The 20,679-nt window shown below is 37.6% G+C and overlaps 1 protein-coding gene across 6 annotated transcripts in view; it reads left to right on the top strand.

Annotated features, from left to right (window-relative positions):
- Positions 1–19,765, top strand: part of RCBTB1 (RCC1 and BTB domain containing protein 1) — a 49,519-nt gene extending 29,754 nt beyond the window's left edge. For 5 of the 6 annotated variants that reach the window (XM_074329933.2, XM_019748027.3, XM_019748026.3 and 2 more), the window contains 7 exons: positions 279–386; positions 779–921; positions 2,170–2,360; positions 5,284–5,410; positions 7,125–7,276; positions 7,807–7,937; positions 17,522–19,765. In XM_074329933.2, the coding sequence (XP_074186034.1) occupies positions 279–386; positions 779–921; positions 2,170–2,360; positions 5,284–5,410; positions 7,125–7,276; positions 7,807–7,937; positions 17,522–17,662 (993 nt within the window). In that variant the 3' untranslated portion in view covers positions 17,663–19,765. Of the gene's footprint in view, positions 1–278; positions 387–778; positions 922–2,169; positions 2,361–5,283; positions 5,411–7,124; positions 7,277–7,806; positions 7,938–13,705; positions 14,072–17,521 lie in introns of all 6 variants that reach the window. The other variant, XR_012495580.2, reaches the window with a different exon arrangement.
- Positions 19,766–20,679: the final 914 nt, after the last annotated feature.

The following is a 20,679-nucleotide window of genomic DNA, read 5'->3' as shown; positions in this document are numbered from 1 at the left end:
TGTCCTGACATACAGTAGGTGCTTACTAATTGTTAAGGAGCCTCAGCTTCCTCATGTGTAAAACAAGAATTAGTGACTCGCCCAAGGCTACCCAACTAGTAAGTTACGGAGTAGGAGCAGATGCCAGATTCTGTCATTCGCCACCCCTAACACATCCTCCATTTGAAGATCAGTGTAGGATCACAGAGTAGAATATGGGTGTTGGAAGTGGGGAAAGTTTATCGATTCCCTCTCACTAGCAGTTTTAAAAGCCCGTTCTCTCCCTTTCTCTCTCTAAGGTGTATGGCTGGGGCTACAATGGCAATGGTCAGCTGGGCTTGGGAAACAATGGCAACCAGCTGACCCCTGTGAGAGTGGCAGCCTTGCACAGCGTGTGTGTGAACCAGGTACGTGTGGTGGACTCTTAGCGGCTGGTCCCATCCATCTCCTGGCTCTGACTTGGACGAATAGTGGAGATGTACTCTTCACGAAGTCTTTTCGAACTGTGCCCTGTGCCTTCAGCTTCCACATTTCATAGTATATTCTCCCTCAATTCTGACGATGTGAAGGGACACCATGGTGGGGGCATGTCAGTCTTGACAAGTAAAAAAAGTGATTGGAAGGAGTTAGTGGTCTCAGGTTTAGGCTTTTCTAATGCTTTTTTAATATTCCAGAGAATGTTAGCCCACACCTGATGATGAAATGGCATTCTGCGGAAGCTGGCTGTAATCTTTAAGTAGATGTTTTCCCTGTCCTTCCTGTTTTCCTGTTTTTGGTAACCATTTAAATTTACTTGCAGATTGTCTGCGGTTATGCACACACTCTAGCACTAACAGATGAGGGCTTGCTCTATGCCTGGGGAGCTAACACGTATGGGCAGCTAGGAACTGGCAATAAAAATAATCTGCTAAGCCCAGCACACATCATGGTGGAGAAAGAAAGGTAACTTGGCTGTACGATGTCTTGGGATTGTGTGTGCACTGTGGACGTGTGTGTGCCAGCGCTGTGGTGTTTGGCTTTGTCCTGTTCTGTGTATTAACATTCTCATTGTGAACAAAAGAATTTGAGTACCAGCCAGAATGAACATGAACTTGATGTGAGTCTTATGCAGCTTTCTAAAATGACCTCCTGTGATTGACAGGCATCAGTGCATCTTGGTATAATTCATATAGGCTTCTTGTTGTCCCCTTAGTAGGGAGGTAAAACAAGGTCTGTCACCATGATGAAGCACAAACTTTTCCTCTGAGCCAACTAAGACAACTTTTAAATAAATAAAATCTGCCCTTCAAAGGACATGATCTGTTTAAATATTGATTGAATTTAATGTGTGTTACTGGAATAGATGCTTACTGTTTCTTCAGCTAAATTGTGAGGTCGTACTCACAAGTTTTAGAATGTTGATTTCTGATTTGGGGACCCTACTTAAGAAGCAGACTGACAAATTGTAGTGAGTTTGGCTTGATGTCCATTTGGCTTGAGATGTTCAGAGTCCTGACCCCTAGACCAGTAGTGTGTATTAGCCTAATGAGTGTTCTGAGTTCTGGCAGGAGATGAGAGAAGAAGATGTATTTGTAAGGAAATGGTTTACCGGAACAGTATGTTTTTGCTACTGTCCAAGCCCCCAGAACTGTCAGGACATTTTGTCAGAGTCCACTTGCCTCATTTACTTTGGTTTCTAGCCCCTTTTTCCAAGTTTTCCTTAACAGTATGTATTATTTATCCTAACTCAGAATGGGGTTACAATGAGAAGTAGGGCAGCCAGGAAAGGAGAAACACAGCACTCTTGCCCCAGTCTTTTGGTTTTGTCTATATGACTTGATACTGTGTTTCCCGGAAAATAAGACCAGCCGAACAATCAGCTCTAATGCATCTTATGGAGCAAAAATTAATATAAAACCCGGTATTATATTATATTATATTATATTATATTATATTATATTATATTATATTATGTTATATTATGTTATGTTATATTACACTGGGTATTATATTATATTATACCCGGTCTTATTTTACTATAAGACCAAAAGACAAATTAGAGCTGACAGTCCAGCTAGGTCCTATTTTTGGGGAAACATGGTAGCTAATGTCCCTTGATCTTGAGATGTTTCTTGAGGTGTTCCAAACATGAAGTTTTAATTTACCTTCTGTGATACAGAAGTGGCATGCATTTTTCTTAAAATTTTTCAGGGTAGTAGAGATTGCAGCCTGCCACTCTGCCCACACTTCTGCTGCCAAGACCCAGGGGGGCCACGTGTACATGTGGGGCCAATGCCGGGGCCAGTCGGTGGTCCTGCCTCACCTCACCCACTTCTCCTGCACAGATGACGTGTTTGCCTGCTTCGCCACTCCCGCTGTCTCGTGGCGCCTCCTGTCTGTAGGTGAGAAACCTCAGGGCTACTTCCACCCAGGAAGAATGGTCCTCTCAACTGACCTGTTTTTCTACATAAATGCTGGTTGTGGGCTCTTTTATGTTCCAGAATGTTTTATTCTCCATTAGCTTTAGTATCTTTCCCCAATTAGATTTGCAAAATAAAATTTATTAACACATTATGAAACATTACATGGATTTATTATTTTCTCCCTCTAAGTGCTTTCATTTTAATTGAGGTGAAAGTCGCATACATAAAATTAACCATTTTAAAGTGTACAATTCAAATATGGGTACTAGACCAGTCAGGGGGATCACTTCTTAAATTATATAAATGTGTAACCACTATGCTGTACACCTGACATTAATATAATATGGAATGTCAGCTGTAATTGAAAAATAAAAAACTGGAGGAAAAGGTGAAGGGAATAAGAGGTTCAAATTTCGAGGTTTAAAACTTATAAGTCATGGGGATGTAATGTACAGCATAGGGAATATAGTCAATAATATTGTGATCGTGTGGTACAGTATCAGATGGTTGCTGGACTTATCATAGTGATCACTTCTTTAAGTATATAAATGTTGAATAACTATGGTGTACACCTGAAACGAATATAATATTGTATGTTGGCTATATTTTAATAAAAATATTTTTTTAAAAAGTGAAGAACTTGGAGTTTTTAAGGTGATATGTTAACTCCACTTTCTTTTTCTTTCAATCAATCTCAAATACTCTTAGAAGAGCATCCAAACAGGAATTCAGGGTGATCTTTGATTACATAATCTGCCCTTTTTGGACTATTGTCTTCTTTAAGAGTTCATTACTGATTGAAAGTTTTAAGATGTCTTAAAGCTGAGTAGCCATTAACAGAGATTTTAATCTCTTTCTCTTTTATTTCTTGTTCATTGCTGCCTTTTGCCAATGTTTTTCTGCTAAGTTATTCTTTTGTTTATATGAAAAGGGAGTAAATGGGTCATGATGCTCCGTGTTTGAACATTAATGTATCTCTTGACAACCAGGGGTTTGGCTTGCTCAGCAATTGATATTGAAAGCTAGTCTTGTAATACGTGTCATGCTGCGGTGTATCAGACCGCTGGAGCTGTCGCATCGTCAGGTGACCAGCTTTATGGTCTTGCAGGCAAGGGTATGTTCAGAAAGAGTTAAGCTGCTGCTCAACTTAAAGTGAAAGAAATTGAACATTTCCAGGTTCTTTATAATACAGTAATGTTTTTATAGTGAATGTAGTGATTGGAAAAACTTTAGTTCACGGAAGGGGACTCTTTGGCCATAATCACACATGTTTCATGCACACCCAAAGCACTCTGTCCACATCTTCAGATTTCCACATACTACTTAACCTTGACCTGTTTATAAAAAGCTCCCCCAGGATTTCGCTTTTTAAAATCCTAGCCCTATAAAGGAATCTTTTTCAAAACAAATGCCCTGACATTTTTTTAATGTTAAGTTTGCAAAAACTATGGTCATTGAATATATCTCCTAGATGACTCCTTTCCCTTCCACCCACTAAAAGCCAAAAGTGTTTTTTTTTTCTCTCAGTTTATGTTCTCAGCTGGATGTTAGGAAGAAAGTCAGATGGTGAATTCACACCTCAGAAGACTTTCTTCTCTGATAGGAGGAAAGGATTATTTCAACCCTCCCGACTAGATAGAGGTTGAGGCAATGATAAGCTATTTTTTGGATGGGTAGGGTAGCAAGCTAGACTGCTGGACTCGTTTCCATCAAAGTTATTTCCTTTTATTCACCAGAGATCCAGGTTACAGGGTCAGGGAAAGTCTAATTTTGAGAGATCGTCGACCATTCCTCCATAGCCAAGAGAGCTCTGCATTGTGTGGGTGTTGGGGGGCTGTAGGTTAAGGTAATGGCTCCGGCAAGTGATGTGTCTCTCCTTGGGAGATTCTGACAATAAAGCTCATGGATAAGTTCATTTGTTAGATTTCAGCCTAGGTTTTAGCAGTTGTCCCTCCTCTGAGAATTCCCCCGGTAACACCAGGCTACTGAGAGACACAGCTCAGTTCTTTAAGCCACCGTTCTTGTCTGTGGGCCGTCCCCACCTGTCTCTGTCCATAGTACCTTCATTCAGTGCCGATGAGGGTCTCTGGAATTCTTTCATTTCCCCAGTAGCCTCTACTTGATTTCCTTTGTCCATGCATATAACGCACAAGACAGTGTTGTATGAATTTGTACAATTGCCTTTACTTTTCTTCATAATAACACAATTCTACTTACATATCCCTGTAATCATAACAGCAATTCTTCTTATCAGGCAATATGGTTACGTTTTTGTAAAATTATTCTCTTTGAGTATATGTTGTTACTAAGTAAATTTGCTCTGTTTTTAGCTAGTGTGTAAGGATTATTGTTTGTACATTAATTTTAGGGTTAAGAGGGATGTTTAGATTCCTGATACCGAGGAAAAAGGATTTCTTTGCGTAAGAATAGGACTGCTTAGCATTACCACTTAAGTGGTGAGTTTGTTTCTTGGGACTCCTTGAGTAAAATACGCTAACCTCTTGAAACTGCCCCAAAGCAGAGCAAAAGGTATTCTTAGTGTTTCAGTCAGGAAAGTTGATAAGTTCATACATAACCCTACAAGAGAACCACTCAAGTTTTGAAAAGTAGTGATAGAATCATGGACTACCTATAATTTTTCCTTTTTTTAAAAAAAGACACATTGCTAATGTCTCACTTAGTCTGTAAGACTGGTATTTGGCCTTTCCCAATATGTATTTTTTTGTGGTTTACAGATTCATGATAAATTATTTTAACTGTGAAATTGGTCAAGTAAGACATGAATTCTTTTGGAAAAAAACTCAATTATCCATCATGCTAATGATTATAATATCTTTTTCCCCCCAAATCTCGAGTATGTTTCCTGAGCTTCCTGCATTAATAATGTGTTAATTGCCTTCAGAGCATGAAGACTTTTTAACAGTTGCAGAGTCACTGAAGAAAGAATTTGACAGTCCAGAAACTGCTGACCTAAAGTTTCGAATTGATGGGAAATATATCCATGTCCATAAAGCTGTTTTGAAAATCAGGTATTTTTGCATGAGCTTGGAGACATCAATAACCTTACTTTATTTTTGCAATGTCTGTTTCTTTGTTATTCCATAAAATGGGGACTGAAAAGAAATAGCCTTGGCAGTAGAGAGAAGTGGCACAATGTCATATCTTTGCAGATAGTATTAATCCACTCATTATTGAAGAGTTTTGCATGCACGTGCACCTGTGCCTTTTCAAAAAAGCATAATGTAGCAGTATAAGTATTTGTCTATATTGTTTGTAAATGAAAGATCTTGCAAATATTTATTTCTATCAAAAAACATAGTCAAAAAATACAAAAAGTTATCAGGGATAAGTGTATGTATACCCCCTTTTACTTAAAGATTCATTTTCCTCAAGCAGAAAACTCTCATAGTCAGACATGATGGACTTCTGGCCTGACGGACATCTAATTCCCAATTTAAAAAATGTTCTTTAGCTATATATCAGGAATTCTTTGTGTAAGTGTGAGGGAACTTTGTATTTCTTAATAACTCTTTCGTCTGTTGCTCACTGAGGCTGCCATTACAGAGAAAGAGGCACATAAAATCAGACCATTGAGAATTAAACTGGCTGTATACAAGTCTTTTTGGAAATTCAGTTAAAAAGCTATTTACAAAATAACATATTTAAGGGAACTAAAAAGCCATGTCATTCATTACTTAAGGGAATAAGTATCTTCACCAAAATATTAATTGAAAGATGAACTGGAGGTGTTTCTGTCTGATCCTGTGGACAACCAATCTGTTCCTTCCACGTATAGTTTTCTGACCCATTTTATATATTATTCCTTGCTTAGACAACCATTTCTTTTTACTTCTCAGATGAAGTAATTTCTTAGATAAGTGGAGCCATTCTTTCAGTATTCTGAATGGATTTTGAAAATGTTTTGTGTATATACTATATCTCATTTTAAAAGGATTTGAAAAGATGATTTTTTTAAACTATAAAGTATGTTATACTTCAAGAAAATCTAATACTCAGAAATCACTTCCTCGTACAGGTGGATTTGTACATGTTAATACAATACAAAAAGACCTGGTTAGGTTTTCTTGAAATATGTGACTATCCTAGTGAATGTGTGTTATAAGTAAATTGGTAACAGGCTTGGGAGGAGAGGAAAGGGAGCAGAAACAAAATAGGAATGACGGCCATGTTGAAGATGAGTCAGAAAAGAAGGAAAATTGTCAAGTAAGGTAATGGAACAGTGAATGATCAGCTTAACCACAATCCAGTAGACATTTAAAACAGGTTTAAGGATGCTGATCACATGAAGCAAAAAACAAATGAATCATTTAAATGATGTTAATTTATAGTGATAAGTTTGAAACCTCATTTCTGAATTTCCTTCAATTTCATTGTTTAAAATGCATTCCTGTACAACATCTTTTAAAAAAACAAGTGATCAAAAAATCTTGATCTGAATGGGGCCTGTCAACTGGAACCAGGAGTACTATAGACGTGCTAAGTACTCCAAGGCTCTACATCCAATTCTTAATATTTCATAGGAGGTACTCATCAAAAATGCAAGAGCGTGTACACAAAAGGCAAATATCAAAATCCTTGCACGTGGAATGTTTTTAGGGTGCCAGCTAAAGATTCATGATCCTGGTGTGTGCGGGCCCAAATATAGTAGGTAAGGATACCTGTGACATTTGTTTATCTGATTCCATCTGCTGAATTAAGGTAACTTTTGCTGTCCTGTTTTAGGTGTGAGCACTTTCGATCCATGTTCCAGTCTTACTGGAATGAGGACATGAAAGAAGTGATAGAAATAGACCAGTTTTCTTACCCAGTGTATCGTGCCTTCCTCCAGTACCTCTACACAGACACAGTTGACCTGCCACCTGAAGATGCTATAGGTACCTCAGCCACACTGGGCCTGGCCAGGCACTGGTCAGAAGTGTATCTCCTCAGCCTTTTGCAGCATTGAATTATAAAGTGTCAGGTTTATTGGCTTTTATATGGTTTTTAAAAAGTGTTTGAAGAAAATATGTTTAAAAATAGTATTATATAGTTATCGTGGTTAATAATTATGCACACAGTTTGTTTATGACTGTGGGCTTATTTTAATTTTTTTAGTACTGAAGTATGATTTGATGATGGATTTAACCTATCATTTTGGAAACAAAATGAGGGGACCAATTTCATTTTTTCCATTCCTTTGTACCATAGAAGAAATAGTATCAAATGAGTATAGGAGAAGTATGTTTAGGAGGTGGGGGTGGTAGGGAGTAACAAAGAGAACTTATTTAATAAAACTCAGAGTATTATTCACTAGGAAACTTCTGCATAACTCTACACAACTCTATGCACCAAAATTAAAAAAATATATAGAAATTAGGGAAATTATCGCAAACTTTATTAAACCTTCCACACTTTTTACTTTTAGGTCTTTTGGATTTGGCGACATCTTACTGTGAAAACAGACTGAAAAAACTTTGTCAGCATATTATCAAGCGAGGAATCACTGTAGAGAATGCCTTTTCATTATTCTCTGCTGCGGTCAGATATGATGCGGAGGTAACATAAAACCACAAACAAAAATGTGCTCCTTTCCTTCCTTTTTCTTGCATGAGACAAGGACCATGATGAGTAACATCTCCTTCTATTTACGGATTCAATGAACAGACTGATCCCTTAAATACGAAATCTGGCCCTGCTTCTTTATTCTCTGTTCATAGTTTCAAAGATGGTTGTTCCTCTGCTTTCATTATAAACTAAGATAAGAAACTAATTGAGGTCCCAGCAGCTGTACTGCAAGTAGGAATATGAAGTGCACACCTATTGGACTAATAAACAGCATATTTTAGTTCACGTATTTGTCAAGGTCAGCATATATATTTTTTCAAGACCCACTTTGCTGTTTCCCCGACTCTACCTTGTCATAAGCCAAGGATTCCATATGATTTATATCTGTGTATGCTCCAAAATCCTATCATTGTCTAATTATAACACAGTTATTCATGTGTGAAGAACTTCCTCTGAACTCCTTTTTGTTTGTTTGTTTGTTTGTTTGTTTGTTTTTGCACTGAATTGAATTCTTAATCTGGGATTCATGGTTCTCGAGAGAGTTTGTGAATGAAGGGCTTTTGGGAGTCTGAAAATTTGTGTTTACATGCATTTTCTTGAAGATAAGAACCAAAGCATCATCGGATAGTAAGCTCCTCATGAGCAGGAACTGTATTTTATTCATCTGTGTACCCTATAGTGCCTGGCACTTAGTAGGCTCTGGATGATAAATATTTGTTGAACCACCTGAAGGAGGCTTTAAGGATAATTAGTGAACTAAAGGATAGTATGGTTGGTTTTCCAAACTCATAGGGAATAGAAGATACAGAGCAATAGCTTTGTAGTTCAAGATGTCTAGGTAAATGGCACAATTAATCTATTCTTGTAAGTATATTTTAATCTTTTATTTTTCGATTACAGTTGACATAGAATATTATATTAGGTTCAGGTGTACAGCATAGTGATTAGACAGTTATATAACTTACGAGTGATCACCCTGATAAATCTAGTACCCATCTGACACCATGCATAGTTAAGTTATTATAATATTATTGACTATATTCCCTATGGTATACTTTACATCCCTATGACTGTTTTGTAACTACCAATTTGTACTTCTTAATCCCTTTTCCCCTTTCCCCCATCCCCTTATTCCCCTTCCCTCTGGCAACCATCAAAATAGTCTCTGTATCTATGAGTTTGTTTTTGTTTTGTATGTTCCATTATTTTGAGTTTTCGATTCTACATATAAGGGAAATGATATGTTATTTGTCTTTCTCCATCTTATTTCACTTAGCATAATACCTTCTAGGTCCAACCGTGTTACAGATGGCAAGATTTCATTCTTTTTTAATGGCTGAGTACTATTCCATATGTACCACCTACTCTTTGTCTATTCAGCCATCAACGGACACCCAGGCTGCCTCCACATCGTTGGCCACTATAAACAATGCTGCAATGAACATATGAATGTACACATCCCCTCGAAGTAGTGTTTTGGGTTTCTTTGTATAAATACCCAGAAGTGGGGTTACTGGGTCCTTCTTTGTCTCTTGTTATAGCCTTTGTTTTAAAGTCTGTTTTGGCTGGTATAAGTACTGCTATCCCAGCTTTTTTTTTTCCCCCCATTTTCATGAAATATCTTTTTCCATTTCTTTACTATCAGTCTGTGTGTGTCTTTCGCACTGAAGTGAGTCTCTTATAGGAAGCATATGTAAAGGTCTTGTTTTCTTATCCATTCAGCTACCCTATTTTTTTATTTAATCCATTTATGTTGAAAGTAATTGTTGATAGATATGTAGTTATTGCCATTTTATTATTCATATTTTTTGTTTTTTTTTCTTAAAGAAATCCCTTTAAAGTTTCTTGTAATACTGGTTTGGTGGTGATGAACCTCTTTAGCTTTTTCTTGTCTGGGAAGCACTTTATCTGTCCTTCAATTCTAAATGATAGCTTTTCTGGGTAGTGTGATCATGGTTGTAGGTCCTTGCTTTTCATCACTTTGAATCTTTAGTGCCAATCCCTTCTGGCCTGAAGTTGACAGTCTTATGGGAGCTCCCTTGTAAGTAACAGATTTTCTCTTACTGCTTTTAAGATTCTCTCTTTGTCTTTAACCTTTGGCAGTTTAATTATGATGTGCCTTGGTGTGGGCCTGTTTGGGTTCATCTTGTTTGGGACTCTCTGTGCTTTCTGGGCTTGTATGTCTATTTCCTTCACCAGGTTAGGGAAGTTTCCCATCATTATTTCTTCAAACAGGTTTTCTTTTTTTTTTTAAAGATTTTATTGGGGAACAGTGTGTACTTCCAGAACCTTTTTCCAAGTCAAGTTGTTGTCCTTTCAATCTTAGTTGTGTCCTTTAAATCCTGATTGCCGTTCAGCTTCAAGTTGTTGTCCTTTCAGTCTTAGTTGTGGAGGGCGCAGCTCAGCTCCAGGTTCATTTGCTGTTGCTAGTTGCAGGGGGCACAACCCACCATCCCTTGCGAGAGTCGAACCGGCAACCTTATAGTTGAGAGCCCGTGCTCCAACCAACTGAGCCATCCAGGAGCTCAGCCGCAGCTCAACTCAAGGTGCCGTGTTCAATCTTAGTTGCAGGGGCAGAGCCCACCATCCCTTGCGGGATTCGAGGAATTGAACTGGCAACCTTTTGGTTGAGAGCCCACTGGGCCATGTGGGAATCAAACCGGCAGCCTTCGGAGTTAGGAGCACGGAGTTCCAACTGCCTGAGCCACCGGGCTGGCCCCTTCAAATAGGTTTTCAATTTCTTGCTCTGTCTCTTCTCCTTCTGGTACCCCTGTGATGCAAGTTGGTGTGCTTGATGTTGTCACAGAGGCCCCTAAATCATCCTCATTTTTTAAAATTCTTTTTTCTTTTCTTTTTCTTTTTTTCTTTTTTTTTTTTTTTTTTCTGTTCTGATTGGGTGTTTTCTGCTTTCTTGTTTTCCAAATTGCTGATTCGATCCTCTGCTTCATCAGGTCTGCTGTTGATTCCTTCTAATGTATTCTTCATGTCAGTTATTGTTTTCTTGGTTCTTTTTTGTTTTCTATCTCTTTTTATGTTTCCTATCTTTTTGTTGAAGTTCTCACTGAGATAATTGAGCTTCCTTACAACTGGTGTATTGAACTCTGCATCTGGTAGATTGCTTGTCTCTATTTTGTTTAGTTCTTTTTCTGAAGCTTTGTTCTTTTATTTGGGACAGTTTACTTGTCTCCCCATTTTGGCTGCCTCCCTGTTTTTGTTTCTATGTATTAGGTAAAGCTGTCCTGTGTCCCAGTCTTAGTAGAGTGGCCTTATGTAGTAGGTGTTCTATGGGGCCCAGGGACACGGTCTCCCTGGTCACCTGAGCAGGGTGCTCCAGATGTGTTTTCTATGTGGGTTGTGTTTGCCCTCCTGTTGTAGTTGAACCTTGCTTGCTGTTTGCATGTCAGTGGGAGGGGTTGACCCTCATGCTGATTGGGTGTGAGGACTGGCCATGATTACAGTGAAGGAGCTGTTGTGTAGGAGCTCACTGTATGGAACAGGATTCACTTTAGGCTCTGGTGCCTGTCCAGTCTTCCCTTTGTGTGTGTCATTTGTGGAGGTGATTGGTTGGTGCTCTGGTGTGGTCTGAACCTGGCTACCAGGTGTGTTGGTTCCGGAACCTCTTGAGAGGGGCTCTGGTGCAGGCCAAAGTTATCCACTGCCTGTACCTTGCCTGGGTCTACTTGGTATGAGCTACAAAATGATCTGCAGATGTTTTCCACTTGTGCTGGGCTTGGTGGTACCTGGGAGAGGCAAGGCTGTGAACCAAGGTCAGCCCCCACTAGTGCCGGGCTTGTGGCTGCTTAATAAGGGGTACGAGGCATGCTGAGGCTAGATGATGCTTGTTTAGGGTTTGTGAACCCATGACAGATTTAGGAAAATCTGTAGCATTAGCTAAGATAGGCTGTTTGTATGGAAAAGCTACTGGAAGTGGCCTGGGTGCGCCTGCAAGGTGGCTGGGGAGCGGTCTCAGGGAATCACCAAGGCAGATGCATGGTGTTAGCCAGGTTGATGGAGACTCAGATATGGTGGCCACCTGCATCTGCAAACTGGGATTGGGGGAGGTCTCAACAAAGGAACAATGGCTTCTGCCAATACTTCTCTGTGGGAGAAAGCTGCCCCTCCAGCCCTTGTCCTTCAGCCAGACAATTTGGTTCCTCCCCATATGTCCCTGTTGCCTTTTGAGCTGTTTCCCCAGTGCTGGAGCTCAAAGCGAGTGAATCTGTTCGCAAGTAAGTCTGTGCGCAGGCCCTTTAACACAAATGCCTGGGACTGCATCTGCCCTTTGTCTCACTCATCTACAATATTGGCTGGTTTTCACAGTCAGAAGTTATGGGGACTTTTCTCCCTGGCATTGGAACCCTGGGCTGGGGAGCCAGATGTGGGGTTGGGAACCTTTGCTCCGCTGGGGATACCTTCACAGCTGAGATATCCCTTCTGATTTTTAATAACAGATGTGGAACCAGCCCTTTCCGTGTCTCTTTCCCTCCTACCAGTTTCGCTGTGGCTTCTGTATGTCTATAGTTGTAGGGCTTTGGTTCAGCTGGACTACAGGTGATTCTCCATGATGGTCGTTCTGTAGTTTACTTGTACTTTTGATGTGGTCATGAGAGGCGGCAAACACAGAGTTTACCTACTGCACCATCTCGACAGGAACTTGTAAGTATTTTGTCATCATATGATAAGGCAAAATACCTGGTATTAGGAAATTTACCTAGTGCCTGCAACGATCTGTAGGTGTGACCTTGGAGATATGGTGGAGGACAGATGTCACCTTTGTCACACTTAGGGGTTGAAGTGGACCATCATGTCTTGTATTTTCAAAATGTATCCTATTTTTATTTGAGATTATAGTATGATAAATATTTGATAAGGTAAAATATAGCTGACTTTTCTGCAGCCCTTTCAACAGATGGCATAATGAACAAAGGATATTATTTCCAATAGAAAATGGAAGTATAGTGTTTTTTTCTACCCTTTCTTTGACACCATGACATTCTTTATTAGAAATGCTATTCTAATTTCCACCCAATGATATAATTTTAAATTGGCAGTGCCTTTTCTCTCCATTTGGTGATCAATTTTAGAATCTCTTCTGTGACTTTCCATACTCCTCCTCACTGCTAGTGAGTTCCATATTCTTGGGATGAGATCTTGGTAACTAAAATCACCTGGGCAGAGGCAAATATCTCAGTTCTAGTTGCTTGAAATTTCTTCCTCACTTCCAGCTAAAATCTACCCCAGAGAGTTTACAGAATAAGTCTTATGCCTGTCAATTATTTCCTTTTACTAGTTTTCATAAGAAGTATAAACACATTAAAAACTGTCCCTTATTTGACACCACAAATTCATGTAGAATCTGTGACAGTGTGGTTGTGTAGTTGGTATTCAAAAATACATGTCAAGTTAAATGAATGAATGTATTTGAAACACCTAACCATGAATGTGTGCTTATTAAAAAAAGTGGAAAAAAAAAACAAAAAAAACCACCCCACCTACAAATACTACTCATTTAATATAGAAAAAGTAGAAAATAGAGGACAAAAATAAAACGAATCACTTCTTTCTAGGCTGTATTTTTTTTGGTTCTGATAGGAGTTATATAAATGACTAATGTACTTTTACATTTTATTTATTTAATGCTATCGAATATAGTAAGTCTTTAAAATACAAAAAAAAACCCCACTTACTATATCTATTAGTTGATTGGGAGCTGCTACTAAGCCAGATTGGAAATTAACTGCAAAAACTGTTATTTTCAGGAGCTCAACTTGGGGATACTAGATGACTTTTCCTTCATTCTATGAGTTGAAATGCTAGGAAGATGGAGACTACCTGCTTCTCACGTTTCTTCCCTTTTCTATAAAAGTTATTGTGCTTCCTCCATACCCCCTTTTGACAAGATAATTTTGAAGCAAATTACATACATAAAAGCAACAAAAATATCCCGACTTGGTAGTTATGAAGATTGTTTTGAAAGTAAGCTGACTGTTGTGGAGCCCTTGCATTATGAATGCATTGTCAGACTTTCTACAAGTTTTAATAAAGTAAAGAAGGACTTGGAGAAGGAGAACTTAAATATTCCTCTAGCACAAATCCGAACAAATATTGACATCAAGGGAGAAAATGTGAGTAAAACAGTGTCTCAAGATAGTTCTGTGTCACATTATAAAAAATTTGAAATGCTTCTATTTATATTGTTTTTTTTTTGCAGGAAATTTTTGTTTTCTGTGTATATTTGAACATTAGGAGAAACAGTTGAGACATATTATTTGTTTCAGCAGATTAGAAACCTTTTCAGAAAATTCTACTTGCTGAGCAATTTATGTCTTAGAATTTTGCTTTTGGTGAGAAGCAGTAAATAGGAGCCCAGAAATCTAATTCCAAAATTGGTTTCGTATGTGAGTATTGGACAACTTTGTGCTAAAACCAGAGCATTTGGTTTTCTTTGTTCTGAGGGCCAAATTAAAATTTTTCTATGATCAGTAGTAGACTGTAAAATATTTTTTGGGTAATGAAAGAATGCACCTTTATTTTTTTTCATATGCTAAGGCATTTAAATACATTCTAAAAGACAAAAACAACCCACTTTCATCTGGAATCTTTTGTATTTGGTATACTGTACAATGAATTCTAGAGTTATGGTTTTGGGGTTTTTTTTTTGCAATTACTTTAATAACAAGTTTGGGCAGATTAGGTGTGGTTCACCAACTCTTGCCGTCTGGATTGTGTCTCAGGCATGGGTTGTGACACAAAGGCAGCCTGTCTTACCATAACCAAGTGGCCTTCCACAAGAAGGCCTTAACTACTTTAGATTTGGGATTTCAGGACTGGATAACTCCATTGAAACGCATTCACATTTTTAAAGTGTTGATATTATGACCACCAATTCTGTGTTTTGTTTGTTACTAAAGAAAATCTGTGGAAAGGAAAAACAACTTACTTTCAGAGTACGTATAATGATTGGAATAATTAATTTAAATGTTTAAAAATTTAACAGGAAATTATAAATTATTTCAGAATAACAATTTTTAATTTGGTCTTTGCTAATTACAAAAAATCTAATATTTTATCCCATTTGCTTCAGAACCCCTTTATAATAATTTCACCACAAAATATCATAAACATGGACTTTAATTTCTAAAATGCCAGGAATAACGTATTAGATCCCTTGATTTTACACCCTCTCCCACTTCCCTATTCCATGGGCCTTGAGAAGACTCTTTCATTCTATTATGAATTTTATTCATCTACTGCTGAAGTGATCTCATCCTTGGAAATATTTAAAGCCCAGCAGTCCTGTTATAGTTGACATATCAGTTAGGTAAGAGTTCCATTTTCTTTTCTAGGTAGTAATTGACAATCTGATCATTTGCAGAATGAGATGAATAGATCATGTAGGTTCTTATAGTATTTAAGAATTATCAGAAGTGTTTGTATAATTCACACATCAAAGGCAACTTCGTTCAGGGCATTGGTTGCTCAGTGAATCTGCCACACTCTGCCACTCTCCGATTGATTGATGCAAATCAAATGATCTTGCAGATTCCACTTTCTCTGTCTCCAAGTGCATTCAATGCTTCTTTTTCCGTAGCTCTGCCTTAACCAAGGTTCAATTAGTTATTTAAACAATGGAGATTTAGATTATTTACAGTATTCTATAGTTAGACTTTTAATGCCTGAAATTGTTAAACATTTGTTGAATACTGAGAAATCTCACCAATTCAAACTAATTGGAGGGGAAGGAAAGGCAAATTGATAGAACTATTTTCATAGATATATAAACCGATTTGTAATTAGAAGCACTGTTTGTATACTTATGCTATATTAAAAAGTTCTTAAAGTTTATACTCGAGGTAATCTATACGATTAGTAAACTGAATAAACTCATTTTTCGTATATACAGCAAAGATATTGAATTCCATATTAGTAGACATAGAAGTGATAAGGTTTTACAATACCAGAATTTAGCACACTCTTCTTTCCCTTTGAATTTGAAATTATATAATTAAAACTTAATATTTAAAATACTTATCTGACATAGTACATGGTTTGAAGAACTTTCTATGCTCGTGACTAGCTAGTTATTCCTAAGTTATGTGTAGATAAACTAGTTTTCTATTTTTGATAAATAAGACTAAAATACAACTTTTATCTCCCTGTGGAATATAATTTAGTACCTAGAGGTATTTACTAACCATTGGGTTATATTACCAAGAGTAATGCTTTTTCTTTAATAATAATGTGAGAGGCACTGTTTTATATAGTTGAACATTTTAGTTTATTATAATACACAGAACATTCAGCTGTACATGCAGCGCACTGGGAATCTCTTATTAAAAATATGGAACCAGAGATTGTGATAACATTTTAAATGCATTTAAATAACAATTTAAATGCATTTAAATGGCAGCAGCTTGCTGATAACACATTAGATGAGGGTTATCTCCTACTGACTTATGACTGGAGAGGAGCATCTTGCAGCTGGGGACAGACGGACCCTAAGATAAAGGAAGTCTTTGTTTTCAGGGGTCTGCACTGAGAGAGCAGAAAAGGGGTGTGTCCATATGTTTGTGTGGGCTCTTCTCCCTGTCTGCCTAAAGTTCTTATTTCTTGGTAGCTGGAAACATAATCCCAAGACTGTACATTGTAAATATTGTTGACTTCCTGGTTTGATAGAACGCTAAGTACCTTCACTAGATCCAGCCAAGTTACAAAAATCAAGCTATTTGTGATAAGAGTTTTTTGTGGGATTTGCTTTGTGTGCATTCCAGGTACCTAATTGATTTAATAAATGTATGCCCAACATTTAAAGGAACAAACAACATTACAGTAGAGTTTTGCTGGGGATGACAATATTTATTAGCTAGGCAGAGATCTATTTTTAAATTGTTCTGGCTTACTACTTGTATGTGTTACTTTCCTTCCGAATGCTGATAGTTTGTGATTTCCAGTTGTCTGACTGAAAAATCCAATCTCTGAATATTCTTCTCTGAATTGACTAAGAAATTAGTGTAATGGAAGTTGTATATTATTCTTTGTGGCTCTAAAAATTAAGGCATTTTTATTTAGTAGATCATGAACGTGAATTTAAGGTCCTTAGAATTTTTTTTAAGGTGTAGGTTGACTACACCTCTTCATCACTTTTGTATTGTTTAGTCTTCTCTTCCCTAAACTAAATAACGCATGTCTTAATCTTTTCTCTGACTTCTTCAATGTGATGAAACATATTATGTAGACTAAATAAAGTAGCTTTCAGCTTTTTAAAAGTGTCTTTGAGTATGATTAGACTATGTGATAACCGTGAGGAGACGTCTCCTCATAGACCGTGTGTGCATGTGGGTACGTTTTAAAGAGTCAAACGTGGTAGGGGAACCCTCTTACTGTGTTGTGAGTAAATAGTATGTGTTTTTCTGACACCTACCTGTGGGCGCCTGTTTGCCTCATTTGAAGTTTCTGGCCTCAGCTATCTGGGGGAGGGTGAGAGATTTGGGGTGAGGGGTTTGGAGAGAAGCAATTCAATTAAAGTTAATAAAAAAAGGCTTCTTCTTGTTTTTATTTTTGTTGTGTGTGTCCAGGATTTAGAAGAATTCTGCTTTAAGTTTTGCATCAATCATTTGACAGAAGTTACACAGACTGCAGCATTTTGGCAAATGGATGGCCCTCTGCTAAAGGAATTCATTGCTAAAGCCAGTAAATGTGGAGCCTTTAAGAACTGAAGCCAAGCTGCTGGGTTTTGTGTGACTACTCTGGGGCAGTGGTCATGGTGTGTCCTTTGTGCGCTACAGGTGATGTAATTCTGCAGGTAAAAAAACCATCAGGTTGTTTTTTCCACATGTGAGACACAGTTCTCTGCGTAGGAATATGCGAATGATGTATGGCTTTTCCTGAACCTATTTTAAACAATGTATTTTTTAAGAGTGACTGTAGGTTTGGCTGGAACATTGTAAAAGGGGTAACGTTTGGCTGGGTTTTGTTTTTTGGAGGGGGCATGTTTTGTTTTGTTTTTTTGATTGGAGGAATTTCTGAACTTGGAAAGGGGAAGTTTGTGGCAACTCTCCTGGCTCACATATCAACAACACTTTTGACACTAGGAGTTGGGATAGTTTGTGAATTGTGAGGTAGACATAGCGGCCCCACCGTGAATTAAAGATACTGACTTGCTGACTTTGGGACTTGTTGAAGTGCTGCATTGGTTGCTAGTTCAACTGCCTTACTGTGAAGGAATAGTTGAGATTGTTTGAGGCTTTTGTTTGTGTGTTTGCACTATTAATGGACTTTTTTTAAACTTCATGGTGTATGAAAATAATATTCAGTTTAATATGAGTTAATCTATTGAAATGATAATTATGTAAAGATAAATTTCTAGGTTAGCCAAAATTTTTCTTAAGACTTAAACACGCAAAAAGTACTAATTTAGAACTGTCCAGCAAAAGTTGATAATGAAAGAAACTTTGTTTGGACAAAGGTGAATATTTTAGAAATTAGAATCTCCACTATTATCTCATGGTATTTTATTAAGATAAAATTCGAAAACTCAAGTTTAAATTGCCCCCTCCACCTTTTCCCCTATAAATGCTAATCATAAGAGGAAAATAATGACATATCTAGTATGTTCTTGCCTTCCTGAATTATGGCTGCTAAACCATCAGATCTGCTACATCTGACTCAAAATAGTTCTTAAAACCAACTCTTTTACAGGACTTCATTTTATCTCTTATCTAAGCCAAATCCATCACCAATTTGCTTATTTGAAACTTCACCAGCTTTCATTTTTGATTTTCCTCTCCTTTTAACTGTGGTAGGTCTAATATTTAGCACAATTGAACTTCGAAAAAGGATCAAAATTATGGTTTTCTTGGTTGTTTTGGGGGGGTTCTGGTTATAAAGTGTGATTTGGAAGGTAAGAGTGGTCAGCTCTGAGTTTTATCATGTGTTTCCGTTGAGCACGCTTTAAAAACAAAGTTTTGTTCTGCTCTCCAGCCCAGGGACTCATTTCCATTTGTGGGAGTTCTCTTAGTGAACTCTGTTTCCTGCTTGGAAGTTCCTCCCATCTAAACCTGGAGCCTAAATACATTTTCAGAGCCAAATTAACAAGAGGGTGAAGAGTTTTGGCAGCTACTATTTTTAGCAATGTTTTAAGTGTGTGTGGAAGGCCCATAGACAGTGATTCATTGATAGGTAGAATACATACAAACCTAGAAGTCCCAGCCCCCTTTTCTTCACCATGTTACAAATGATTGAAGCCCAGTAGATTATTAGGTTAAGAATTAGTTCTGCAACATGATAGAATTTTTCTTACTAAGTTGATAAGTGCACATTCATTTGATTATTAGTTATGATGGGTAGTGTTTGTAACAATCACTGTTCTGTAGGCTTACGATCTGGATAAAACAAGAACTTCAGTATGTTTACTATTGCTCTTACTTGAAAAAAAAACTTACAAAATAAAGCACAAATTAAAATAGTAGGTCCTAATATAGGTGAAGAACCACTTCTCATATTACTGAGTAATTTGTATGAGTATGTATGTAGTGAAGACAACAGGAATAAATCCTTCAAAAAGTACTTGAGTATCTTTTTTTTTAATACACTTATTTTTCTACTTGTTTTGTTGTTAATCATAGAGGAGATGAAAACTATTATTTGAATTGCTTTTTTCATCTGAGGTAATAATGAAAGCCAAAGTATTCATACTTCTTAAAATAGCCCTAAATGTACTCTTGAACGTCTTACTGGAACACTGTTCGATACTCTAGTATACAGGGTGTATTTATGTAATGTTTAGAATGGTATGTTAATAAATAATATGTTAAAACAGGCACATAGTTGTTTTTTACCCCCTCAAAAATCAGTAATATGCAGCTTTAAAAAGGAAGGAAATTGTGACAAATGCTATAACTTGGTTGAACCTTGAAGACATTATGCTAAGTGAAATAAGCCAGTTCCACATGGACAGAGACTGTGTGATTCCACTATATGAGTTGTCTAGAGACAGAAAGTACAGTGGTGGTTGCCAGGGACTGCAAGATGAGAAGAGTTCTGTGGACGGACGGTGGTCATGGGAGCAAAACAGTGTGAATGTACTTAATGCTGCAAAACCGTGCACTTAAACATGGTTAACATGGTAAATTTTGTTGTATTTAGCAACAATTTTTAAAAAATCAGTACTGAATCTTAGCAGGTATCAGGTTAAAAATAGGTACCACCATGGACTGTTACACACACACACACACACACACACACACACTCACACACAGCATAGACATCCTTTGATTTTATTCCTGCTGAAAGAGTACAATTGAACTGCCACAGCAGAAAAATGTATCTGGATCCTTTGGGGCCGCCCATAAATGAAAGAAAAGACACAGTCCCTGTCCTCAAGGAATGTAAAAGTTATTAGAAGAAGAGAGAGGTTCAGGAATTAACAGCACAATAACATATTTATAAACAGCTTTTCATGACAGCGAGAGAAAACCTGAGTTAACATGAGACACGTATCTGAAGATGTTTGTGCACTTGGGGGAGAACAGTGTCTTTTAGCTCATTTCCAGAACAGCAGCTGAGTGGCACAAGCAGTGACGCACAGGTGGGAGCTAATGAGCCTTGCGGAGCGTCCAGAAGCTAGTTTGTTTGATTGGAATGAACAAAATCCAGGGCCCAATAGGAGGAAATGCTGGCAAGGGGAGGGTGTGTGTGAGAACCTTTATTGCTCTTGGAGCCAGTCATCATGCCT

This window comes from Rhinolophus sinicus, chromosome 16, assembly GCF_057876585.1.
Source record: "Rhinolophus sinicus isolate RSI-liver-muscle chromosome 16, RSI-T2T, whole genome shotgun sequence".
Lineage (NCBI taxonomy): Eukaryota > Metazoa > Chordata > Mammalia > Chiroptera > Rhinolophidae > Rhinolophus > Rhinolophus sinicus.
The sequence above is the reverse complement of the archived record's forward strand: the minus strand, read 5'-3'. Positions and strand labels throughout refer to the sequence as shown.